Below are 16,180 nucleotides of genomic sequence, written 5' to 3'. Positions count from 1 at the left end.
TTACTCAATGAAGTTCTTCACTCGTTTGTATGACTACTATATAGAAGAATGACATTTGCTTCATGCCACCATTAAAAAGTGACAATCTCATATACATGTAAATGGAATTGCTTTGACAACCCTGGCACTTGTTTATGTGTTGATTTGCCCATTTTGTTATAGTATGCTGACAATCCTGTCACTCTCAATTCTCAATAATCTCAAGAATCAACACGTACTTGTCAAGTATATATGCTGATAATTGTCACGTGGCAATTTGGAAATGTCTTGAATTTGTGACTTGTAATCAGATTGTCAGATTTGGATTCAATTTGTCACCACATATTTTCTTTCCCAGCTAAAGCTTGGTTTTGTTTGACCTCTCTGCAAGCACCATGTGTCAATTTTTCGTGTATCTGGCCATGCAAGACGCTGCAATCAGTTTAGTATAGTATGGCATCTTGGTTCCTTCAAACATCTTAGTCGATGGTATAGTTCAAATCCTGAACTAAATAAGAAATAAAGTAAACCAAATCAAGGTAACATATATAATGATATGTCCTTGGTTCAAATGTTTCAGTTGTTGCTGCTGAATTAAAGACATGAATGAACAAGAATATGGTGCTTCAAATTCCAACAGTGTCCAGAAGGACAAATTAGGCATTCGTATGAAACTCAAGTTCTTTCTTTCCTTTTCTTTTGAAATGAAAATTGTCAGGAACTAGTTCTAGTATCCACAAAAGGATTTTGGTTTTTTGTTTGGTTGTTATGCCTTTTGTGGATAGATTTATTTATAATACGTGAAATAGGCATGCTTGTGATTCAATTATAAACCACCAAATTAATGGAAAAGTTCATTGTACTAAAGCATTATTTTAATTTGTTATGTTGTGTCTGCAGAGCATTTGGATTAGTTTTTGCAAGGCATACTCAACATATTTGTTAGCTTTGTGGATGTGTTTTTGGTCAGCATAATGTTTTATGCAGGTTCATCAAAAGGTATTGTGGCTAAAGACACATTGGTAAGTCCACTGAAAAAGTACTAGCTCGCTTAACTCTCTGGTTAGACTACAATAAAGAAGACTTAACTGTCTCAACACATTCCTACATTTAAAAATATCAGTCATATACTGGTACATGCTTCGACTGTCCTGGCCCTTGCTTGTGCTTGAGATACAACTAATATTCTCATGCAAATTATTGCATAGCAGCTTAATCATACTCAAGGTCCATATTTTCGAGCAAGGTGCATGTACTTGTTTTGCTATATTGGTCATGCAGATAGGCATGTGCCAAATTGAGAATGTTTTTCTTTCTCCTGACTGAACCTGAACAGAGCAATCAGATTTTGATTCAGTTCTTCACCACATATTATCTCCTCCAGCTATACTGCTGTTCAGCACTACTTCAGCTTGGTTTTGTCGACCTCATTCTAAATACCATGTATATTTTTTTCCTCTTATAGTTGGTCATTGAAGATGTCTTTAATCAGCTTAGTGAAGTGTATGTTAAATAAGCACATGGCATAATTTAAATCCTAGATTAAGACACAAACCAGATCGAGTCAGGGTAACATTTAACTATTTGCAGGAATATGAATCTGGGTAATGGAGCATCCATATGTAGCAAAGATAATCATGTTCCCTATTTTTCAAATTTATAATATCTGCATCTGTATTGTTTGCGCTGATTTTCTTGTCACTACTTCATAGTGTTGGGCTAAAATGACTCCGAAAATTCTCTAATGAAGTAATTACAAGGAGTGGCATATGTAGGAGATGATATCAAGTCAATTCAACATTGTGGATTTGGTTAATGTCTCTAGCATGACTGCAACCAAGATGAAATCTCTTGATGGCTTCATTTGAACGTGACAATCTCGAGTAATTGTGACTGGAATGGCTTCAAACATCAGACAAATTATTGCATGGCACTAGAAAGCTGTATTTTTTTTTTTGCGAAAAGATCTCTACCTGAATTGGTTAGATGGCCTTGGTAGCACTCCTCAGGTCGTAGCTGTGGTTGGTTTGGGCCCTCCTACCTAGGGTAGTTGTAGTGGTTGCCACTCATAAGGGTTACGGTCCTGTGTAAGGGTGGGGCAGAGGTTCGGGGTTTTCTCAGCCTGCATGAGAAGGTCTTCTTCTTAGTGAAAAAATCCTGGGGGTTGTCTTACCCCCGCCGGTCTATTTTTTAAAAAAAAATTCTCTTTTTTCAGAGGCTATCCATGGTCCATATTTTTTAAGGATCCACGGGTACATTGTTTTGAGTTTGCTGATAGTATAGATTGGCATGAGCCAATTTGTAAAGGTCATGAATTTATGGCTTTTGAGTCATTTTTTCAAGTTTTGACTCAATTCTTGACCACATGTTTTCTTCTCCAGCTATAGCTTTTCAGCTTGTTAAATTTTAATGTGCTGACCTCTTTGTAGAAATCGTGTATCAATTATTGTTCTTTGTATTTGGTCCGTTGCAAGATGTCATGTAATCAGTTTACTGCAGCATGCTGGCATTTAAGCACATGATATTAGTTAAATCCTTGGATAAATAAGACATAGTGAAACAAATCAGGGTACATTTAACTATTGCACGCATGAAAATGAGATAATGTAAATATGTAAGGTTTCCTTCAAAAGTTTCAATTGTCACTGCTTAACAAATTTGGACTGCTTATCACGCGATTGGGGGAGATACGTTTCCTGAGTTTCTGTTACCATGAAAGAGCAGAGCACCATCATCAGCTGCGCATCACATCATGTATGTATTGATATATAGGGAAGATAAGCACGTTCTGTACGATCCATGCCTGCCTAAGCGCAGTTTACCTTGCTGCTCATCTCTGCTTGGTCTTCAAATGAAATTTGGGAAAATTCCATGAAACAGTTGGATGGATTGGCAGGTACAGGGCTTACATTCAACTGGATCCGTCCGGCAACATGGAGTGGAAAGTGGGCAACTTGGAAGCATCCCATGGTGTCTATTTTCAATTCAAAATAATACGCGTGCCGTTTCCTGAAAATGTTTTGAATGCTTCACAATAAGTCAGAAAAACTTTTTAACTAAGCTTTCAGCCAGGTGCATTCAAGTTCAATCGAGATGGAAGGACACATCGAAGCTACAAAGTTGATCATCTGAATAAATAGTCTGCATTGCTCACGCAGCAAATCGACGAAACTACAAGAACCAACCAACTAATTCACTGCACAGCCCATGCCCTAACCTACCCCAACTCAGTCAGTTTTCAGACCAAGGCCCATATAGCAAGGAAGCCCGGCCCAGAACAATCTTTGCCGAGAAAGGAAACCAATCCATCCGGCATCCGCGAACCTTTCCCCTCCGCCGCCTTTCCCCAGTCGTCTCCCACTCCACTCTGTCCCAGCGCAAAACCCACTTCGAGAGCAGCAGCAGTGATCAGGCGCCGCCGGGGAGGGGGAAGAAGCAGGGATCAGGCGGCGCCAGCCCGTCGCCCTCCGGCCGACCGCGACGAGCCCCGCGTCGTATCTTCTGTAAGTAACGAGCAACCAGACGCCCTCCGCGAGGGGATTCCCCTTTCCTCATCTGTTCTTGTACGTCATCACACCATGTTCTTGCGAATTGCGATATGCGCCAAATGTTGCTAAACGAATGGATTTCGCTGCTTCGTTTACGCCCCCCAAATCCATCGGGACTCTACCTTTGCGATTATACCATGGATTCTCGTGATCTTGTCCCCAAATTCTCTGGATCGTTTTACGGCGCTGCGAGGTGGGAAAAAAGCTCAAATCTTGCGCTCCCCTGAATCCCTGATTGCAGGCTCGCAATGTCGGTCTCGGCCTCCTCCGTCGGAAGCACCGGCGGGCCCCCGCAGCCTTCCTCCCGCTCCTTCATCACCGCCGCCGCGGCCACCGGGAAGCACCAGCTCAAGATCGACAGCTACTCCCTCACCACCGCCGTGCCCCGCGGCGCCCACATCAAGTCCTCCAATTTCCAGGCGGCGGGCTTCAGCTGGTACATCAACTACTTCCCCAACGGCCGCGGCCGCCTGCTCAGCCGCGCCCGCGGCCACGTCTCGCTCCAGCTCGTCCTCGACGGCGCCGCCCCCGCCGGCGCCGTCAAGGCGCAGTTCACGCTCTCCCTGCTCAACCAATCCGGCCAGCCGGCCGAGGACACCGTGCGCAAGAGCCCCGTGCACAAGCTCGCCGGAGGGTGGTGGTTCTACAGGTTCATCAAGAAGGAGGACCTGGAGCGCTCCCACCGTGGGCTCCTCAGGGATGACAGCTTCACGCTCCAGTGCGAGGTCGTCGTCCTCGACAGGTTCCGCGCGGTGAAGACTGCCCCTTTCGTGGAGGTGCCGCCGCCCGACCTGCACCGACACCTCGGGGACCTGCTCTTGACCGGGGAGGCCTCGGACGTCACGCTCCAGGCCGGCGGGGTGAGGTTCAATGCCCACAGGTGCGTGCTCGCGGCACGGTCTCCGGTCTTCAAGGCGGAGCTCCTCGGTTCCATGAAGGAGGGTACCACCAACTGCGCCATACACATCGAGGACATGGAGCCACGGGTTTTCAAGGCCGTGCTGCACTTCGTGTACACCGACACGGTGCCGGAGGTGGACAAGAAGGAAGAAGCCGCCATGTCGCAGCATCTGCTTGAAGCGGCGGACAGGTTCAACCTCCAGAGGCTGAGGCTCTTGTGTGAAGACAAGCTGTGTGGGTGCATTGACACAAGCTCGGTGGTGACCACACTCGTGCTGGCTGAGCAGCACAGTTGTCAGGGGCTCAAGGAGAAATGCTTTGAGTTCCTCAAGTCAACTGGTCTGAATGCGGTCATGACAACCGATGGCTTCAACCATCTGGTAAGTAGCTGCCCAACCGTGCTGGAGGAGCTCATGTCCAAGCTCAGTCTCCAGTGATATGGAAGAACATAGCTTTCACTAGTGGTGGAATGGTAGCTGCAGAAGCATGTTTCAGTACCGTGCATTAACACAAAGAAAGTCTTTTGCATCTTGGTTGTCATCAAGATGAAATGTAGCTCTGTGTTTGCTCTGTTTAGTCCTTGTGTATGCAGGCATTAGTTGTGAACCTGCAATCGGTTCCAAGCAACTGATTCTGCAATACCATGACCGGATGAATCCTTACTGTTTTTTTTTTTTTTGATAACGACATGAATCCTTGCTGGTTGTTGCATGTGTGCTTTTGTAGGACGCCCAGATGCGTGCTTGCATGATTTAGGTAAGCACTCTGCTGAGCTTCACAATTTCTGTGAGCCTTGAAACAAAGTACTAGTACCTAATATTGGTTCGAGTCTTGAGAGCATGGTTGCTGCTACACATATAGCTGATCCATTTGCAGTTGTTGCTTACTGAAAGCTGATCGATGGAGAGGATTGTTGAGAAATCCCATGCTTCTGTATTTAGTGTCATGGTACCATATTCACTAACTTTAAACTGTATTGTTCGGGGGGAAAACACTAAACTGTCATTGTCGCCTGCTGGAAATGGATGACAGGTAAGACTGAAGGCACTGTGGTTAACTTGTCTCTCGCTGATTAACGTGGCACGCAGAAAACAAGAAGTGATACCATCCCATTTCAAAACACTGGAATGGTCCCGACCTATCCCAAGTTGTCCTTGTACCAAACACATGCTAGAACTCCGCGGTTGGCTTTCAGCCTTGCAAATTTCAGGACATGAGCATGAGGCTTCAGTACTGACAGTTGAAAGTGTTCACAAAGACAGACGAATGTCTTAGCTACAAACAGTAGAGGCGAAAAAATTTACCGGACACCACGGATACACCCAATATTCAGTGAGTATTGGTCAACTATATTATTGAAATTTCGAATGTAATTTGGAGAAAACTCTGTATACATTCAAATTTGACCAAAATTTGTTCAAATCATATACCAGTAGCGACATGATTTTTATAAACAAAGGTGGGTGATAACGCTGAAAAATCACCGAGGTGTACTCTTTATTTTTTTGATGGTCAACGGAGGGGGTGAGAATCCCCCACCTGATTCATTCAACAATGGCTCCAACCGGCCCGGGTGATATATGATGTAGCCTTACATCAAGTTTTCCTAGTCTCCCTTTGGAGATTACATTGCGCTAGTGAAAACAGAACACCATGTTTGGGAGACGTCACGCGAGCTTCATGGTCCATTGAAGTTTACAACATGGTCGTCGCGACCTCCAAATTTACCAAATCAGGCCCAGCACCTGAAAACCTTTGAGAGCCTGCTCAGTCAGGTTCATTGAAGTTTGGTCTGGTGCTGGGTGTTTAGATTGATTCCAGTTGATGAAGAAGGCCTGCGAAAGATTTCTGCTATTGTCTGACAGCAACCGGAGCGTTCTGTTTCTGCTCTCGTTATCAACACGCTGACGAAGCCTTAGCCGTCTGCCCCTCTGTTCTTCAAATGCAAATTCTATTGAGCAACTCCTCATGATTTATGACCTGCACGTCTTGATTGAGCTTTGTGCTTTCCTTTTGTTATGAGGCATGACTTTGAAGCGGGTGCATTTTACCCTTCAAGCTCCTTATTCAATCCTCATCTGGAGTTAATCACCCCCTGAGTATTGGAATTTAATGAAGATAATATTAGCTCTGCAATTGTATATTGTAGTGCGAGCATGAGTTTATTAGCCATTCAACTTCAGGTATATGTTGACAGGCAGCCATAGCTTAAGGAAGGTCAAATAGCAGATTTTAGAGTGTACTAGTTGAATGCTTGCACATTGGAATAAGATCCAAAAGTTAGAACAAGGTAATAAAGTTGGTGAAGCATATCACAGTGTGGAAAATGGCTAAAGGTAACATTAAGAAACACCGTCCACAACAACAGGTCCTGGCGATAGAGACAAAATGTGCGAGTGTGCACATGAGACATGACCAGCAAAGCACAAGCTGTTGATGCATCATGACCGATTCCTTTTGTTTCCACTCAAGTCAGCAAAATATCAAAATCTTTGAAGTAAATCCTTGACAAGGAGTGCATTGGTAACCACTGTATCTATGATCTTCATAGCCGGTTGCAGTGACAATGGCTTAAACGTTTACAGTGGCAGTGACGTCTCTATAACGCCACAACAGCTGCCCACTCCCTACACTCTCTGAGCTCTAGCCAGATTTTCTATTTGTTCATGTTCCCATTTGCAACTGCATGAGGAGATCGACAATGCATTGGTGATCGTGGTAGTTTCTTCAAAGTAAGACAGTGAAATTATTAAATAATTTGGATGGTCTATCCCTATGCATCGTTGATTGTCATGGTAAAGTTTAGCCTTATAGGAAGCTGATCCTTTTATTATTAAATATAAAAGGAACATCTTGTTGTTCAAGAGACACAGAGATTTGAGGCAGGAAACCCACTTCCTTCTTAGTGGGTGTTTGGTTGTTTTAGTCTATGGACTAAACTTTAGTCCCTACACTATTTAGTTCCATGGACTAAAGTCCATTAATACAGTTGAATAAAGATCCTTTTACCCCTACAACCCACCACCTGGTACCCTCTTTAGGCACCAACTTCTGATTCTGGGCACCTGCTACACACACATACATAGTCATCATCTTCCAATCCAAGCTGCCATCAAAATCAAAAGCTTCCCAGCAATAGCACTCCCTTCCGGCCTCCCCTCCCCTCCCCTCCCCTCCCCCGCCCACATGGCGCTCGAGGCGCAGGCCTCCCCGTAGCCGCACCGCTCCTCGCTGCGCGTGCCGGATACAGCGGTGGATCCTCCGGCGCGCGAGGTGGCAGCGGGCGACGAGTGGCCGAACCCGGAGGATCCCCCACCGGCGCCGCCGCGGCCCCGCCGAGCTCCCCTCCCGCGGACCCCTCCACGGCTGTCGTCGTCGTGTCGCGGCACCACGCCTCAGCTGCCAAGTACCTGCCGCCGTCCACCGCGTCCCGCACCACCAGCCTGGACCCAGCCCGCACCGTGGGGTGGTACTCGTGGAGCGGCGGCCACGCGGCGGGAAGGAGGCCAGCGGCGACGGCGGCGGGAGGCGACGGGAGAGAGGCAAGCGAAGGGAGCTGGGCGGGAGGAAGGGCAATAAATGAGGGGCAGGGTGTCCCCAAGACCCTTTAATCCACTTTAGTCCACCCCATATGGACTAGTGGACTAAACACTTTAGTCCACATTTTAGTCCATCTGTTTTGTACTTTAGGAACTAAAAGTGCCAAAAATGAATAAACTAAACTTTAGTCCTAGGTAAACAAACAGGCTCTTAGCACAATCTCTGCATCGATAGCATTTCCTGGAACCTCTAAACCACCAACCTTTTTCGACTTTGAAGTTTGTTGGCAGAATCAATGTTTCTAAGTAATATGACAAGATAGTCAATCTTGAGCTTCAACACATTGGAGGCAGTCTGAATTAGAGAGTTAAGTGGTTCTAGTGGGTGGTGCTTAATTACAACTACAGGATCAAAACTATCCACCTTCTCCAGTAGAAAATGACCACTCATCCCCAAATTTGGCTAAGCCCTACGATCTTACCACATATGAACCAACAACTTGGGCATATATACAAAATAAATCAGAAAAACAAATATTAGACATTTATGCAAAAATTGGGAATTTTCTCATTCTGGTTAACAAAGAGTCGTCAGTCCTTGCAATTCGTAGAGGTGGAATGTCTACATCAGATCAAAGAACTGATATGGTGGTGTTTACCATTGCTCAATGCTATTGCTCTGAACTGAAGCAAGAAACAGACTTCAATAAATATTTACATATATAAAACATAAGTTTGATTTATTAAAATGTTACCGACCGTAGGGCTGTGCCGAGGCCGGGCTGCATCGAGCCTAAACTACTACTCTACCCCAGCGCCAGCCAACGAGCCTCATTCAACAAATTGAGCGGGCCTGTCCATGAGCGACAAAAATGGTCACTCAAACAAAATCCCCCGAAAAGGCTGCCCCAAACCCTCCCAACGAGATCCTGTCGCCGCTGCTCCCCCTTTTCGTGCCCCGCGGCGGCTGCGCCACGCCCAACTGATCTCCTCCGAGTCGACAATGTCGAGCTCCGCCTCCGCCATCGTCGCCGGCGCCACGAGCGGCTACCACGTGCTCAAGATCAAGGGCTACTCATTCATCAAGTCCGCCTTCCCCAACGGCAAGTACATCGAGTCCCGCACCTTCCGCGTGGCCGGCCACACCTGGGCCATCAACTACTACCCCAACGGCATCACCTCGGTCGCCGCCGACTACGTCCCGTTCTACCTCCGCCTCTGTCATCCCGGCGCCGCCGCCGACGTGAGGGTGAAGATGGTGTTCACCTTCATCGACGAGGTGGAGATGCAGGCACCGTCTTACGTCCGCGCGAGGACTCCGAGAAGATTCGTCGCTAACAACACTAGTTGGGGCTATGAAAAGTTCATCAAGAGGGAGAACCTGGAGCGGTCGGAGCGTTTCAAGGGCGACTGCTTCACGGTCCGGTGCGACATCATCGTCGCCCCGGCAAGATCCACGCGGCGGAGGACGACGCCGCAACCGTTCGTCGTCCCACCTCCTCCCCGGTGCCTCCGCCGCCCGACTGGCCGCAGCACTTCCGCGCCCTCCTCCAGAGCGGGCAGGGCGCCGACGTGCGGTTCCGCGTCGGGAGCAGGACGTTCCCCGCGCACCGGTGCGTCCTCGCGGCGCGGTCGCTGGTGTTCAGCGCGGAGCTCTACGGCGGGATGAAGGAGAGCGCCGCGGATCACGTCGTGGAGGTTGACGACGTCGAGGCGGACGTGTTCAGGAGCCTGCTACATTTCATATACACTGACTCGCTGCCGCCGGAGATGGAGGGTCAGGGCGAAGTGGTGGAGGACGATGCCTCCGCCTCAATGGCGCAAGATCTGCTGGTAGCCGCGGACAGGTACGGCATGGAGAGGCTCAAGGTGATCTGTGAAGAAAAGCTATGTTGTCGCATCGACACAAAGGTTGCAGGGACCATACTGGTGCTAGCTGAGCAGCACCACTGCCGTATAGGTTGAAGGAGGCCTGCTTTGATTTTCTCGATACGCTGGATGCAGTCGTGGCAACTGATATGGCTTCCAGAATCTTGCCAAAAGCTTCCCCTTTGTCTTGTTCGAGTTAATTGCCAAGCTTCCCGTTGACATGAGCAAACTACGATAGTAGGCATTGCTATATATTGAACTCGAATTCTTTGTTTCTTTCTTATTTTGAAACAAGAATTATCAAACATTAGTTGTAGTCGAAGTTTCTATATCTGTAGTTCTATCCACCAGAAGGATGCAAATTTTGTTTAGAAATGTTTCTGTTTGTGGACAGATTTAATAATTAATGTGATCAGCATTCTTTTTCCACCTGATGTATGCCTCTAAATAAAATGATCTGGAAATTCTTTGTACAGCTGTACTCCATTCTTATTGTGTTGATTGTGTAGGATGCTTCCCAATGTTGCATTGGAATCAGTTTTGCAATGCCTATTGATATTGATACTAATCACACTAGCTATAGTAGCTATGTGGATGTGTTTTTTATCAGTATTATGAAATGTTTCATGCTGAGTTTCATTATCCAGTGAAGAAGAGCTTGCTTAGCTTCAAATTTTGGTTATCCACTCCGTTTTCAAAGATATGATGTTTATAACAAGCTAATTAGTTCAAAAGTAAACTAATAGCTTGTCTTAAACATCATATATTTAGAAAAACAGAGGGAGAAATAATAAGAAAAACTTGAACTTTCTTGATGTCTCTATTCTCAAGAACCTAATAAGTCTCGAGAAAGTTACTGCAATCTTCTTATTCGTATCGTAATATAGCTGCATAATGTGGTAGTCAAGTCCACGTTTTTTAAGAATGTGTACATAATTGTTGGAGTATGTTAGTTATTATATATGTAGATTGGTATGTGACAACTTGAGAAGGTAATGACTCATGACTGAGCCACGCAATCAGATTCTTTTTCATTCTTCTGCATATATTACTCCCTCCGTCCCAAATTACTATTTGTTTTGGGTTTTCTATATACATCACTTTTGCTATGTATTTTGACATAAGTATATATCTATATGCATATCAAAAGGTATGTATCTAGAAAAGCCAAAATGAATAGTAATTTGGGACGGAGGGAGTATCTTCTATAGTTACTTCTCTTCAACACTATTTTGTTGAGATCTTTGTAAACAACAAGTGTCATTTTTTCTCATCTTGTCGGTCACTGCATGATGTGCTGTAATCAGCTTATTGAAGTATATTTTTAATAAATACAGGGTATAATTCAAATCCTAGATTCAGAAATACATAAGCTTACTAGCTAAGTGTAATATCTGCCTCAGTATCGTACTTCTTTTCCTTTTTTGAAACATGGCACAAATGCAAACGGTCAGATACAAATATGCATAGTCACCTCTATGAATGTAGATCCTAATTAAGATTGAAAAAGTCACCACAAATGCTTCACTATCGACTGATACTCATCCTACAATAATGGAAAGAATAATTAGCTAAAAAAGTGAATGGCAACCTTAGTCCGAGAATTGAACCTAGGTGTACTGGTTGCACCACAAGGAACCTAATCAACTAAGGTACGCTTATCTCAAATGTAGCTATCCACCTTGCTTATGAAAACAAATGAAGCAATCAGTGGGCAAATACTTATCACTTGACCCTCAAGTCGAATCTTAAAATTGACCGTCCACATATACCAGTGGATCTCCTCCGAATTTACACAGCTTCTGTTACCCTTACAAACTGTAGTTTCCAATGGGCTTTCATTTTGATGTGTGATCACTCGTAGCACTTGATTTTGGGCCTAGCACGCCCACTCACTTGATTTTGGGCCTAGCACGCCCACTCACTTTCCGAGAAGCTTCCCTTCCAAGCTATAATCATGTTTGTGGGATCCACGGAGCGATTCCCTACTACTCTATATATCTCCCTCATTTATGCCTTTCTCATTTATCTTCCTTACAACCTTTTTCCCCACTCTCATTCCTCCCCCCGATTCAGATCTGGTCGATCCCGATAGAGCATGGCCGAGGCTTCGAGAGGTGGGAAGCAGAGCCTAAGGGTGGCTTATGGTGAAGACCATCATGTGGCCACACACATGGTGCCATGGGTGGCGCGATGCAGGAGAACTACCTGTGCACAATTGCCGGTGCATAGCTAAGTAGCGGCAGCGCTCACGAGCAGTGCAAGGCGAAGACTGAAGCTAGAAATAGGGCCCATGTTGATGATCCATAGAGGCATGACGTGGTTGAGCAACATCAGGAGGGAGACTCATCAAGCGTGGTAGCAGCTGTGGTAGGGAGCATGGCTCCCAACGCTAGCGCACTACGCAAGCCGATGCGGGCCGCACGACCTCCATTGCCAGGCAAGATTCGCTTCCTTTTTACTTATTTTTTCTATTTTGAGTTGGAAGAATCGTGTGAATTTTTTTAGGAAATATTTAATATTTTTATGCAAAACTTATTCATTATTCATATAACTTTTTAGGGAAACTTTTCTGAAGGAAAAATATTCATGACAAGTTATTATGAAGAACTTTTCAATGGAATTTTTGTTGCATAACTTTTTCAAAAATTGTTTTTGTGAAATTTCCAAAATCATGTAAGAGAATTTTTTTCTAAATTTTATTTTAAATAAGTGTTGTATTTTATTATAGATAATCTTCTATTGGAAAAGTTAAAGAAGAGAAAAAAATCTTATGGATGATGGGGACTAGTGAGGACCACTCTGCAGTCATTTTGCTCTTTGAGATCAGCATACGCCTGCAAATCAATGGCAGACCCCGTCTCTTAGTTAGATTGGTGTTATAGCCTGGCTCGCTGCTATCCATAGCATCTACAAGCACTAGAGATGAGGTTATCCTATCTTTAAGGTTTAGTGTGACATATCTATATAATACATAAGTCCTGGATATTATTTAAAAATACAAAAGTGGAAATATAAAGCTGTCTTTGTGGGTGTTTGATTCCCTTAAGACTGCCAGGAAAGGTTGGTCATGTGGATCTCACAAATATAGAAAATGTATAATTTAATACTTTTAAAAAAGTCTCAGATCCAAATCCAGCCGAAAACCTCTTGGAAATAGCTAGAGTATAGATATGCATGAGGGCACCAAGGTTTATAAAAGTACTACCCTCAAAAGATAGGGGATGGTTAGGTAGGATTACATTTTATGGTAGGATATTGATTATAATCTAAGACACAATCAAATCATACAACTTGTACATATTTTAGAAGTGTTTTATCTATGTGTTCCAACTTCTAGGAGTGTTTTATTTGCTGCTACACATGGTTTATTGTCCCCTATACCAAATGTGTAGCAAAGATCTTTGTAGAACAATTTCTGGAGGGACAATAAGTAATCAATGTTTACTAGCAAATGTACACAAAATTGTGGTGACAAGAAACAAATGTAAATACGTAGTTGTTTGAAACGTATTTGGTTAATAATATCTAGCTTATTATCTTGTTGGATATGATGGGTACTTTGATTCCCTATCATTTGTACAATTACTTGGACCAAAATAGCAATATATCATTTAGGACACTAGAGATCAATGTGTCCGATAGAATCTAGATATAAATAATAAAATATTTTGTTATTGTCTCAAATCTCAATATCTTAATAATGTAGCTACTATTCTTATAGATGTCAGGTTTAAAAGCACCTAAATCTTTTGAAATATGAAAATATTTATCATTCTACCAACTACATACCTACATCGATTCTATTAGATATGACTCATGATAAATCTTAGTTGTATTGGTGCTGGTGAGATCCTAGGATGAATCGCAATATTTACCAGCCTGGTATTATCAAAAGGGGCATTGGCTTATAATAATCTTAAGATATAATCTTTAAGATATAAGTGAAAAAGGTAGAACCTTTTAATATAGTATCTTAAAATATAGTGTGTTTGAATGGTATGATACAATGAGAAAAAATAGTACTTTTGAATGACTTACTAAAAGCCTTCCAATCTAGTACTAAAAATAGGCTGCATGCAGAGTTCACACTTCCCCGCGCCTACCATCTGTCTCCGATCCTCTGATCTATCTCTAATGGGATTCTTTCCCAGGCCCACATCCATGCTGCTCCTCTCGGTCCCGCGCTAGTCAGCTTCGAGCATCTATAAAAACCCCCCAAGTGTTCCTTCTATGATCCATCACAGAGAGAGCCCGAGGAACATGTGAAACAAAGCCACAATCTCAGGACATGCATTGCTACTAGCTAGTCTTTGCCGGCTGATTAAGCAAAAGCAGTCCCATCGTGATCTTCCATAGAGAAGCTCCCTTCCAATCCATTCCCACCGCCAGCCGCTACAATGTCGGCGGAGCCGGCGTTCACCACGTCCGCCATCGTCGCCAGCACGGCGTCCGCCTCTCACGTGCTCAAGATCGACGGCTACTCGCGCACCAAGGGCCTCGCCGTCGGCGTCCACCTCCGGTCCTGCTCCTTCCACGTGGGCGGCCACTCCTGGCACCTCGCCTACCTCCCCAACGGCGACTGCGTCGAGCGCTCCGACTACATCTCCATATACCTGGTCCTCGACGGCACCGCCCCCGGCACCGCCGGCGGCGGCCCCGTGCTGGCGCAGTTCTCCATCAGCCTACTCGATCGCGCCGGCAAGCCGGCGCCAACCTACACCAGGACTGGCACGACGAACCAGTTCAGCGCCCCCGGCGCGCACTGGGGCTTCCCCGGCTTCATCCGGAGGGAGGTGCTCGAGAAGTCGAGGCACCTCAACCTCAAGGATGACAGCTTCTGCGTCCGCTGCGACGTCACCGTCGTCACCGAGTTCCGCGCCGAGGACGCCGCCACCATCGCCGCCGAAGCCGCCGCCGTCCCCGTGTTCGTCGGGGTGCCGCCGTCGGACCTATCGCGGCACCTCGGGCACCTCCTGCTCAACGAGCAGGGCGCCGATGTGCGCTTCCGCGTTGACGGCGAGGACTTCCCCGCGCACCGGTGCGTGCTCGCGGTGCGCTCACCGGTGTTCCAGGCCGAGCTCTTCGGCACCATGAAGGAAGCCTCCTCCGAGGCGCCATGCGTGGAGATACATGACATGAGGGCTGATGTGTTCAAGAACCTGCTGCACTTCATGTACACCGACTCGCTGCCGGAGCCTGAAGAGCCGCACGATGAGGAAGCCCTGATGGCTCAGCACCTACTCGTGGCTGCAGACAGGTATGACATGGAGAGGCTCAAGTTGATCTGCGAGGACACTTTGTGCAGGCACATCGAGGTGAGCAATGCAGCAACCACTCTGGCGCTTGCTGAACAGCACCGTTGCCAGGGGCTCAAGGACGCTTGCTTCCAGTTCCTCAAGACTCCTGGGGCACTAAACGCTGTCATGGCAACTGAAGACTTTGACCATCTCGCCGTCAGCTGCCCGTCCCTCATCAAGGAATTGATGTCTAAGCTTGCTGCCCGTTGATCTGGGATCGGATAAGGGGAGATTAAGGGAGTGCCAAAATGGAGATTTCAGCAATGGGAAATGCAGCTATTCACTCCCTGATCAAGTGATGGAAGGAGATGCTGCTCCGTCATATGTCTTTAATTTTCTTAATCTTTAGTTATGGTATCCCTAAGTATGTAGGTTAGACTTCTGAAAGCGATAGGGGGAGAATTGCTAGGCAAAATACTTTCAGAAGTCAGTTGTAGTGTTTGCTATGTATGCTGGTAGAATTCAGAGTGTGTGTTCAATGTCAAAAAATGCAAATGTTTTTAGAGGTAAGGAGTATTAGTCCTGCCAGTTACATGTGTACTTCAATCCTCAAATGGACACACTGTATTGCAGCTTTATCTTGCTTCGTTGATGATGTACCCTAGCTAATATATGTATATATGCTCTGATCGGACCGATATTACAAAAATTAATTTGCTCTCCTTTTGGATTATGGTTGCAGGCATTGTGATTCTACAACAGTCTTGACATTGATTGTACCGTTACCCATATTGTTGATGTGCTTGCTGTTCAGGAGAACAGTTCAAATGTTGCTGGAGGTTAGGTATGGTGTTACCATGCTACAGCCTATACAAAGGCAGCTGTGAGATGCAAAATGAGCGTACAATGTGCAGCCATCATCTGGTCCCATAGTCAAGTTTACAAAATAAGCCAAAAAACATCAAAACTTTGGTAGAATGCATGTTCCCCCCATTCCCCAATTCCTGCCCAGCACCATGTTGTTCTCCATCCGGTTGTCAAGGCCCTAGCCTGTGAAAATAAGATAATAAGCGTGGATGAGAAATAAATCCCTTGTACATGACAA

The 16,180-nt window shown here is 45.5% G+C and overlaps 2 protein-coding genes and 1 pseudogene across 2 annotated transcripts; all 3 read left to right on the top strand.

Annotated features, from left to right (window-relative positions):
* Positions 1-3,322: 3,322 nt before the first annotated feature.
* On the top strand, positions 3,323-5,083 carry LOC101755675 (BTB/POZ and MATH domain-containing protein 2). The gene is made up of 2 exons (XM_004983139.2): positions 3,323-3,482; positions 3,769-5,083. The coding sequence occupies exon 2, from the start codon at positions 3,776-3,778 to the stop codon at positions 4,862-4,864; it is 1,089 nt and encodes a 362-aa protein (XP_004983196.1). The 5' UTR covers positions 3,323-3,482; positions 3,769-3,775; the 3' UTR covers positions 4,865-5,083.
* Positions 5,084-8,969: 3,886 nt separating this feature from the next.
* LOC101765689 lies at positions 8,970-10,035 on the top strand (annotated as a pseudogene).
* Positions 10,036-12,016: 1,981 nt separating this feature from the next.
* LOC101765281 (BTB/POZ and MATH domain-containing protein 2) lies at positions 12,017-15,345 on the top strand. Its single transcript, XM_012849012.2, has 2 exons — positions 12,017-12,059; positions 14,195-15,345. Exons 1-2 carry the CDS (start codon positions 12,017-12,019, stop codon positions 15,343-15,345), a joined length of 1,194 nt encoding a protein of 397 aa, XP_012704466.2.
* The last annotated feature ends 835 nt before the right edge of the window (positions 15,346-16,180 follow it).

Source organism: Setaria italica, chromosome IX, assembly GCF_000263155.2.
Source record: "Setaria italica strain Yugu1 chromosome IX, Setaria_italica_v2.0, whole genome shotgun sequence".
Lineage (NCBI taxonomy): Eukaryota > Viridiplantae > Streptophyta > Magnoliopsida > Poales > Poaceae > Setaria > Setaria italica.
This window is presented reverse-complemented; position numbering and strand designations above follow the sequence as displayed.

Coding starts and splice junctions, on each gene's coding strand:
- LOC101765281 (XM_012849012.2), top strand. CDS start 12,017: ATGGGTGGCGCGATGCAGGAGAACTACCTGTGCACAATTGCCG. Junction 12,060..14,194: donor CTACCTGTGCACAATTGCCG/GTGCATAGCTAA, acceptor GATCTTCCATAG/AGAAGCTCCCTTCCAATCCA.
- LOC101755675 (XM_004983139.2), top strand. CDS start 3,776: ATGTCGGTCTCGGCCTCCTCCGTCGGAAGCACCGGCGGGCCCCCGCAG.